The following is an 11,225-nucleotide window of genomic DNA, read 5'->3' on the forward strand; positions in this document are numbered from 1 at the left end:
CTCTGCCAATCCCAAGTACTACAGATGACACCATTCACCATTACTAGCCTATCCTCCACTTTACAACCTTTATTCCGTTCCAAACCAAATAATAAAGGGAATTTCACACTTAGCAGGTCATTACCAAGCCAAAAATGAGACTTGTTACCACTTTTTAGAACCTGCTTCATCAATAACTCTAATCTAATTCCCATCAAATTCAGCTCGCATGTATTAGGCCTAACTTGTTTCCACGGCCCCGGAATCGACACCTTTTTCGGGATACTTTGCCATTCCCTAGATGAGTGGTGAATTGACTATATTAATTTTCTCCACAACTTATCTTGTTCCCCTTTAAAACGCCACCACCATTTAGCTAAACAAGCCCGGTTCATATCCCGCAACGAGCCCAATCCAAGCCCTCCAAATTCCTTAGGAGCGATGACCCGTTGTCATGAAACCCAATTTATCTTAGCTTTATCGTCCGAACCTCCCCAGAAAAACGTTCTCCTCAACCTATCCAACTTCTCTAACACCCCGTCGGGCACTCGATATAGTGAAAAATAATAAGTCGGAAGCGCGTTCAACACCGACTTAATAACAATAACTCGGCCCCCAAATGACAGTGTCTTCGCTTTCCAACCTAACGGTCTTTTCTTAAACAACTCAACCACCGGATCCCACGTGTTAATCAGGTTCATGTTTGCCCTGATTTGGAGTCCTAGATGTTTGAACGGGAAGTCACCCACTCGTCACCGGAGATCATTTGCCATTTGTTGTTTTTCACCTGGAGTGACACAAACCCCAAATAAGCTGCATTTGGACAAATTTACCCTTAGACCCGAAACCAAGTAGAAACACCTTAGTATCCTACTTAGGTTCAGGACATTTTGTCTCTCCCATTCCCCTACAAAAATCACATCATCGGCATATATAAGGTGCGACAAAAGTGGCCCGTTATGGCCACTATTCAGGCCCCGAAACAAACCCCTCTCAATCGCCTTTTTCCTCATACTTGTTAATGCTTCCATGGCAAGAATGAAAAGAAAAGGTGATAACGGGTCGCCTTGTCTAAGTCCCCAAAAACATGTGAATTCTAGGGTAGGCGAACCATTGACCAGAACCGACGTCCGACCCGCCCTTAATATCGCCGAAACCCAACTTCTCCACCGAATCGGGAAGTTCATTTGACTAAGAATTGAATCTAGGAATCCCCAATTTAACGATTCGTATGCCTTTTCAATATCCACCTTAAAAACCATACCCCGTTTTTTAGACTTTCTTAACCATGCCACTAACTCATTTAGGATTAACGGTCCATCCAAAATACTTCTTTTAGCCAAAAATTCCGATTGTTGTTCCGAAACCAACTTCCAAATTACCCCTTTAAGTCTATTCACCAAAACCTTAGAGATAATTTTATTAATACACCCGATAAGGCTAATCGGGCGAAAGTCACCCAGACACGAAGGGTCCTTCACCTTCGGGATTAATGCAATAAACGACGACAAGCACCCCCTACTGAAAGATCCCGAACAATAGAATTCAATGAGTAGGTTTTTCAATGTCGCCTTCGAAACAACCCCAAAACCGTTTCAGAAATTTAAAGTTGAACCTGTCTGGTCCCAGCGACCGGTCTCCATCACAATCCCATACCGCCCTTTTTATTTCTAACCGTGTAAACGGCCTTACCAGTGATTCACCCTCGTCTTCGCTCAAAATCGACAGCCCTGTGCACTGTAAATTAGGCCTTGACGCGTGCGGCTCTTTAAACCGTTCTGCGAAGAAATCGAACACCATATCCTTTATAATGATAGGATTATCAATCCAGGTTTCCCCGCGAATAAACCATGAAGCTTGTTGGATGACAAATTTGCATTTAATATTCCGTGAAAATAACTTGAGTTTTCATCCCCATCTTTTACCCATCGCACCCTCGCTTTTTGTTGCAGGTCTTTCTGTTTTTGGGCTTCCACCTCCTGCACAAACAACTTGCAAAGGTTTCTTTCTTCTATTTCCCCTTGTAATAATTGGCGTGTTTCCGCTATCGCTTCGAGTACACTAATTCTATTCTTCTTTTCCTTCACTTCGCCTTCTCAAGCCCTGTTAAAAACCTTCAACCAAACTTTAACTTTCGATTTCAACCATCTTAGCTTAGTTCGCCAAGTCCGCTGGTCCCACAAACACGAATTTGCCACATTCCGATTCGATAAAATCCATAAAGCCCGGAAGTTGTAACCATGAGTTGAAAAACCAAAATGGGAAATGCCCGCAGTCAACTATCACAGCCGATAGAAGGGCCGGACGATGATCCGACAATTCCTTAGCAAGGACCGTTAAAGATGCTGTCGGCCACCCATTCATGAATCTCCGACAAACTAGAAACCGATCAAGCTTACTAAACTTGTCGCCGTGATCCGAGACATATGTGAACAAACCTCCTCCCATTTGATACTCAAACAAGTCGACTTCCTCTATAAACTTATTAAACACCTCTGCGTTTGAAGCCACAAACTCCGAATTCCGTCTTTCTGCCGGATCCTTAACCTCATTAAAGTCCCCCGCAATGATCCACATCCCCGGAAGTACTCCGATAATACTTAGGAGAGTGTTCCAAAGTGTCCTTCGTTCCAAAGCATCATTCGGAGCATATGTGTTCACAACATTTAGTACTTCGCCGGATGATCTAATTTCACCACTCACCACTAAGAACCTTCTATTCTTAATAACTCCAACTCTATGAAAGAAAGAAGGATCCCAAATACTTAGGAGACTACCCGACCTACCCACCGCGTCGGCCGACTCGTGCTAAAAAATAGACCTTCCCCAAAAACGAATTACACGCGATCTTTGGACTGATCCGAATTTGGTTTCTTGCAAAGCAATGAAATGTACACCATTGCTTGTTTTCAACCCCCGAACCCACTTTTCCTTAGTTGGATCCCCTGCCCCCTACAATTTATCGATATGATATTCATTATAAACCTGATTGTACACCCTCGCCCAAAATTACTTCACGTAGAAGGTCCTGATGATCCCGGAGGTCCACACCAACCTCCCTTCCCACTTCAATCGTCCTCCTCCACCGTATTATTTTTAGACGATCTCCTGGTAACCCTCCCATGAGAACCTTGAGACCCACTTTCCACATTTTCAGGCCTAATTTCACCTTCTTCCAAATCAAGATCCATTTCCTTTCTTATTTCTGACCTGGTCATAGACCTTTTTTCGGATTCATCGGAGGTACTAACCCTACTTATCACATATTCATCTCCAGAGTCTGGTAGCCATGCCTTCCCCTCCTTCGACACCCAAACCGGGTACTTAACATTATTCCAGATCACATTAATTTCTTCGTCAATTCTACCCCGTAGCTTCGTCAAAATAAAACACGTCCCCGAGGAATTATCTACCGATTCCCAACTGAACCTCGACAGCCAAACAATCTGCCCAAAAAGCTCCCCGGTCTTATCGAACGTCAACTGGTCTCTAAGAACCAACGGGAACCCAAGCACCCTTATAGCGGCTAACCGATCCCCCCGCACCTCTTGACCATCCCAAATTTCCACAGTATTAAACAAGGACTTCCAAACCTTACTTTCAAGAGCAAAACTTTGCGCTTGTTTTGTTTCTTTAAAGCAAAATAGAACTGACATAGCACCCACATTTCCATAGCCCGCCTCCTTCAACAAGATTATGGAATTACACAACGCTTGCATGCCTTTCGCAACTGCAACCACCGATCTCTTTCGGCAGTGCCTGATAAAACTCGCGTTTGGGTCCTCTACCACTACCTCCCTTTTTAAGTACGGTCCATTTTCCACCACCGCCTTGTATGACCTCTCCATGTTTCTGGTTGAAGGTTCCCCAACCACAGTCGGAGTGCCCAAAGGCTTGGGGTTTTGTTTGGACTGTTGCCGGTTTAAACCTGCCACCTTTATCTTGTTTAGCTTCTCTACAAGCTCTTTGACATCGCCAACCCCTTTGAATCTTATAAAACCAAACCAGTTTCCCCACCTTGCAATGTACATGTCTGACACCTTCCCCAAGGGCCGACATTCCTGCCAAATATCTGTACTCGTGATTCCTTCCGGCAGATTTCTCACAAAGAACGTGGTCTCAGTGGGTTTCCGCCGTCTCACCTCTGTATACTCTTCCTCCATATGTTTGATAGAACGGTCTATCAAAACTTGTATTATCTTATCATTTTAGCGAATTATTAATTTAGCACCCTATCCCCGAGTCGGGACCGGTAAAAAATATATCTTAGAGAGTTTATTAAATAATCGAGTATTAATTTATCGAGTTTCTATTGTAGTTAATTATATCTTTTCTTTTCTCTCCTTAATTATCTTTCCATTCGTTTCTTTTATTTACTAAACTCGAAAATACAAGGTTAGCATTGGTGTTCATCTCGAATTCAAAGCTGCAAAAGTAAACATAAATTAAAATTACCAATTAATTTACTTTTAAGTTGAGCTAATTAAGAAGACTAATCTGTCAATATATGTAATTTGGGTTTTTCGGTTTGAACTTAGGTTTCTTAGAGTTGTAAACCAGATACCTAACATGGATCAAATTATAATCAAACCAAAAACAAAATATGCAATTTGGTTCAGCTTTAAACAATTTTATTTGATTTTGTTTTCAGGTATAATTAGTTAGATTATCACATTTTAGATATTTCTTTATCGAAATAGCTATTTTTAAATCGCTCGAGCTCGAGTATAACGTACATGAAAGTTGAGATTGTACACAAAACAAAGAGTAACTGTGATTTATTATTGTTTATTTTATTATGATAGTATAGATAAGTTGCTACGAGAGAAGAAAAGGATATTAAATTATCTATGTGCTTTAAGTAGAAATAACTATGGTTGTTATTTCGAAATATTAACTTATGATAATTTGGCTACTATTGTCATTTCAAGAAAGTTGAGGGGTTAGAAGTATGTTCATAATTCATTATTTGGAAAAACCATGGACTAATCCATGCCTGTGGTTTTGTTAAGGTGAATACACGAGGATCATGTTTTACCCTCCAAGTCAACATAAACGGCGACGTTTCATGGTTGGTAGATTATGATGTAAAACATGTGTTATTACAAATTAAACTTTATTATCTTAAAACCTTTCTAATAATATCATACATATTAATTACTCCACAATGTCCCAATAAAATACAAATATATAATTTAATATTTGATATATTTTAAGTTATACAAGATTTAAAAAAAAAAAACTCATTAGCAATTATAAAATTTAAGGATGAGAAAAACCAATTAAGTGATCTGAAACTAACCCATGATATGAAACTAACGCGTGATCTATTGGTTTAGTGGTATGCAATGTTTTAAAAATCGATATTTTACTTATACTAGATTGGGCTAAAAAATGGTGAAACCGGTTAAATAGTTTACCTTATAGCTTCCTTTAAATCCAATTTCAACTTCAAAAATAACCTAAAAGTAAATGATAACAAAATGTAATTCGAAAGTTAATCTATATTAAAAAATAATATGAAGCACTCAATTTTAAAAAAATAGTTCTAAAGTTTACACATTTAAATATTAATTGTTGAGTTAAAAGTAATTTTGAAAAAATGTGGGTCGCAAATATCAAATATTTCTCTTACATAAAACCGGTTTGCCGTTAAAAGTCGCTATATTAGAAAAAAACCGCCGATACAAAGTTCTAACAAATCAGCCAAAATACCGGACTTAAAACACCGATCTGCTATGTGAAATCCGGTTTAACCAATTTAACATGCCGATTTAAACCGATTTTCAAAGCACCGGTGATATGATGTCATGTTTATAAAAGTCCGGTGGATAGTACAAATCCTCGTAAATGCAAAGTTTTGAGAATTTTAAGTGAAAAATATTGTTGCTAAAACTGAGTAATCTTGAACAAAATAAACAATAATATCGAAACAGAATAAGTTGACCCAATCTAATAAAGTTTGATTTTGTTTTTACAATTTTTGACTTCTCATATTAATTATTTTCTATAAAGAAAATTTATTCATAAATTGTTAGCAAAACTTTTGTATAACAAAAACTCAGACATAAATTTTTTATTTATGAGACTATCAGGTATGGATGTTTATTTGCTTTCCATTTTACAGTATCACATCAGCGACACGTCAACCTTTATCCCTTCCATTCTTTTTCAAAGAAATAATATCACCAATTTATCCCTTCCATTCTTTTTCAAATAAAATAATAGTTTTATACATTTAGAATATTTAAAAAAACGTACATAATATATATATAGGGGATGGATCATGCGATAAGTCATTTTACAGCGAGAAGTGCAAGAAGTAAATTCCAACCCTTGATTATATTTGATCTAAGGCCTACATTAACAATGGCAATCTTGTAATATTATGATGCCTAATTTTAATGATGTTAAATGCAGAAGGGTGAAATCGTCCTAAATATGTAGCCCAAAAAGAGAAACGTGCTAACATTATTGTATCCCCTTTTCTTAGCTCTCAATCAATCATAAACGATTGAAGATTCAGTAAACCAACTCAACATCAAAAAAGAGTTTCTCTACACAAAATGCCTCAACATCATAATCAATTCAAATCAGTATTACTTTGTTAAAGATTTAGTGCACACATATAAGAAGAACGTTGAAAGAAATCGACTTGGGCTGTGATTGTATCATCGCTGCAAAGGTTAGGGTTTTTATCGATATACAATTTTTTGTTGTATATTTGTTTACGTAAGTGATTTCACAATCCTACAACCTAAATTACATAATTGATTCTTTTTATTTATTGATTAATAAATCAATTTGATTTCTACAACCCCTGGTTGCTATTTTTTAATCACTCTTGTTTTGGTCTTTGTTATAGCGTAAGATTAAGTTGGTTACAATGTAGGTTCCTAATTTTCATTTCATGGGCTAATAATTTGGGGCAAAATATAGGTATTTTTTGCACCAATCTGATCATGTAATTTTTATATAGGGCTTTTTTTTTTGCACCAATCTGATCATGTAGATTTTATTAGATATGCTATCAGCTACATTCATATTCTGTTTAATTTTCCTAGACTATTTTGTTATTGATTAGTAATATTTTAATGTTTCCTACGGTAGGATAAGTGATGCCTACATGACACTAGTTCCCCGGACAAGAGTATGTGCAAGTCGTATACATTATATATTGAAGCCTGCACTATTTATTATATTTTTGTATGACTTATATCAAGTTGAATGATTTTGTATGGTTGTCTATTTAAAACATATGTATGTTTTTTGGTATTTTAATATATATGTAAGTTTATTTCTAGAAGAAGTCCATCTTAATGTATTATATGATTTGTTTAAGAATTATGTTCTGTATATTAAAGATGTGGATGCTAAGTATGTAATGATCCGCAAGCCAACACTTTCAAACTCTTACTTTATGCATGATAACTATTTCATGTGTAGGCATACTCGATACCTGTGTAGGCATGTTCGATTCCTGTGCATGCATGTTCGATTCATGTATAGGTATGCTCGATTCATGTGTAGGCATGCTTGATTCATGTGTAGGCATACTCGTTTCATGTGTAGTCATGCTCGATTCTTGTGTAGGTACGATCGATTCATGTGTAGGTTTGATGATAGATGCGTATGCTCGATTCATGTGCAGGTATGATGATAGAATAGTATGCTCTATTCATGTATAGCCGTGTAGGTATGAAATTAGATTAGTATGCTCGATTCATGTGTAGGTACAATATAGATTGTTGCAAACACCGAATCAATCAATTATCCGGGATAGTGCTGGAATAATTTTGTGGGTGCATATAACTACAATGTTTAGTCTTGGTGAGAAATTGTTATTGTTTTTTATACGTTCTTTATATGTAATTATGTATTATCAATATTAAATTTGTGCAGATGTCAAACATAAACTAATGAATAATACAAACTTATTTTGGTTTAAGTTATTATGATGTATGTAGCAATTGTGGTTGTTGTAGGTGCATTTTACTGTGGAGGTTAGGTGTATGGAATATGGTTTTGTTGATGTTGGGAGAGATGGGAATCTGGTTGTGTGTTAATTGCATGTTTATGTTATGCAAGGGGTTATGTATAGGGAATCTGTGTTATGTGTATGATTGAATTGTTTTGTGTAGGTTATGTACAGTGAACTGGTGTATGTGTTCTATGTATGATTGAATTGTTTGTGTAGGGAATCTTTGTTATGTGTATCATTAAAATTATTTTATGGTGGTTTTGGATATTATGCTGAAATTCATTAGGTGTGGGAATCGCCATGTTAAAGTGTACGGATATCATTTTGGGTTGTATATGGCGTGTAAGAAAAAAATGTTGTTGTGTAGGTTTGGATAATAACTTGACCATGTAGTATTCAAATGCATGGTTTTTTTTTCATAAATGATCATGTCAACTAATTTTATTTGTTATGTTGTTTCTTATAAACAGTCGCAAATATACTTGGTGTTTGAAAATATTCCGGGCAAAATAGGTGAGACTTTGATTGAAAACAATACTATGCACAAGGTGAAGTAAAAACCACTGTTTCTCAATTTACGGATTAAATTTGCAACCAAGATTATGCTAACGACCGCATATTTTGTGGGTTTGGATGCTAAGTAAAAAATAGGTTGATCTAAGTGTAGAGAAAAGGTAAGGTACCAGATGATCACTTTTTTTTTTGGTTTAATATTTTTTTTGATAAACTTTATGATTTGGTTTAAGTTAAAATAGTTGGTCTTATGTTAATGAAGAGATTATGGAACCTAAAAAAAGGCACTGTTGGTTTTGGTTACGTATTGTTTATGGATTTGGGTTTATTTTGAAGTTCTAATGAATGTGTTTGAAATTTAACTTTGAAATATGTATTTGATAGTTCATGTTTGGATTGGTATTTTAGTTAATCTACACCGAAATTATTTGTATAGTTTGGTGAAACATGTGCACCGCAAGTTCTCATATTATTATAACACCGCTTAAATTGTGTGTAGGGTTAAAATAAGTTTTTGTTTGTGTTAAATATTTTGTGAATACTAATGAAAATCAGAAATAATGATCGACACAAAAAAAATTGTAAAAGTTTTTAGTCGCGTTTATTATAATAATTATTATTTTTCTGAAAACAGTGTTAATAAAGTGGGCACAATGTGTAGTCTTTAATGTTTATTTTAACCATGTAGGTTTTTATGTGTTTAGAATTACACAAAGTTTGAGATTCAAAGTTTAAAAATAATTATGTGATATATACCAATTAGAAAATATTTTCAACTTCTGGAAATGTGAGAATCAAATTTCATATTGAACTATCTTCTGATAATAATATGAGATTCAAATTAACGAAAAAGATAGAAAATGTATACGGTATATACAAATATGAAGCATAATAATTTAAAAAAATGTTTGTAACTTCCCCTTAAAAATGATATACTATATATAACATAAACAGATTATTGACTATGATATCCCTGCCATTAAATAATTTATAAAATAGAAGATAATTTGTGATTGGTTGAATTCATTTATCGCACTTCTCGCCCTAAGAAACACTTCTGAAATGAACCAAATCCTATATATATATATATATATATATATATATATATATATATATATAAGGGTTCAAATAAAAATAAAAAGTTTCCTAAGAATGATAAGAACCAATAGATTTTTAACATGCGGCATTACAAATTATGTTGAAAATATAATTCTAGGAAACTATGTCGTTTTTGGTAATTTTAAATCTCAACCATTGATTAACATGATCCAATGACTATGATTTATTCATAGTCTTTCTAGGAAACTACTTGTTTTTAAGATAACTCTTTTACATATACCACACATATATATATATATGTATATATATATTGAAAACATCCAATACACTAATGCTTTAACGTACATTACGTACGCGAATCCATTTTTTTCACGAATCGATCCATGAAATCACATCCAAACATCTCGGAATCGTCAATACATATCCAATCAATCATTTATTCACCGAAAAAAACAATTTTGAATGGGTAATTGATCAATTTTTCATTTTTTTCGCGAAGACCATTTTTTGAGCATTTAAGTTTTGTGAGCGTTTTAGGTTTTTGCCTTTGAGTTTCTCTCGTACCTACCGTACGTTAAGACATTAGCGTACAGTAACTGCACTATATCTATTACTATATATAATACATATAAATGAGAGAGTGTTGAAATGTTGAAAATTTTAAGAGATCCAAATTTTAATGCATAATTTACAATGCTTTAAAACACGTAATGAAGAAAGTAACAGGGAACATTTGGCTCCAATCTTGACTTTTGAATTTTGAAGTGTCTTTTGAAATTCAGTTTTGGTTCTCACCATTTCATTCCTTTCTTTCCATTCTCATCTCACGTATTCTCTCTCTCTCTCTCTCACACACACACACGTCTTCTTAAGTAGGTTTCCGACCCTTCACCGCCGCGCATCTATGTCCGAAGACCAAGAAACAAATGCACCGGTGACAACAAAGAAGGATATTCGGCTCAGATGCGGCTGCTTCGCGAACAACTCTAGGACAATAATGACAGATTTCTGGCTTAGATCGGGAGGTGTATGTCATGTTCCCGATAGATCTTTGTGGCTAAGGTAAACTTTAAACCTTAATTGACTTTTATGCCGTTCAAATGCTTGCTAACAACTCTACAAAAGAGATCTCTCTCTGTAGTTGGTATATGAATTGAGAACATAGGGAACTCTTCCCGCAATTAGGTATTTTATTTTGCCTAATTAACACATCAACTTAGTTGCTAGAAGTTCGCAAATTAAATTTAATGTTTTAGTTATAGTAACAATATCTCTATGCTTTCCAAGATGCATTCAAATAACAAATATGCACTGAAAAAATAGAGCTTGATCCTTTTTTACCTTATGAAGCTTTTGCAAATAACATATTTTCTGTGCGAATGCTACAACATATGAAATTAGTAATTTAAGAAACAACCATTTGTGTTTTGATGTGAAATAAAAGGTTATGCTTTGTAATAACAAGTTCTAAAGTATATAGGAGACTGGCTGAATTGATTTGGTATGATTTTCTAAAATATGATATTAATTTGATTTAGAGTGTGTATGTTATGCATATTATCCATTGTATTTACATAGTCTCGAAAATTGTATTGTTTGGTTTTCACTTAGTTTATTAATATATATGACTGTTAATAAATTGTTTAAAGTGGCAAAATGCTTCTTAATAAGAACAAAATAAAGGAAAACTTAT

The 11,225-nt window shown here is 34.9% G+C and overlaps 1 protein-coding gene across 1 annotated transcript; it reads right to left on the bottom strand.

Moving 5' to 3' along the window:
- Positions 1 to 2,133: 2,133 nt before the first annotated feature.
- On the bottom strand, positions 2,134 to 2,556 carry LOC143588869 (uncharacterized). Its single transcript, XM_077069774.1, has one exon. The coding sequence runs from the start codon at positions 2,554 to 2,556 to the stop codon at positions 2,134 to 2,136; it is 423 nt and encodes a 140-aa protein (XP_076925889.1).
- Positions 2,557 to 11,225: the final 8,669 nt, after the last annotated feature.

This window comes from Bidens hawaiensis, unplaced genomic scaffold (genome assembly GCF_021521415.1).
Source record: "Bidens hawaiensis isolate Kalapana, Puna unplaced genomic scaffold, B.hawaiensis_p1.1 tig00036847_1, whole genome shotgun sequence".
In the NCBI taxonomy this organism is placed as follows: domain Eukaryota; kingdom Viridiplantae; phylum Streptophyta; class Magnoliopsida; order Asterales; family Asteraceae; genus Bidens; species Bidens hawaiensis.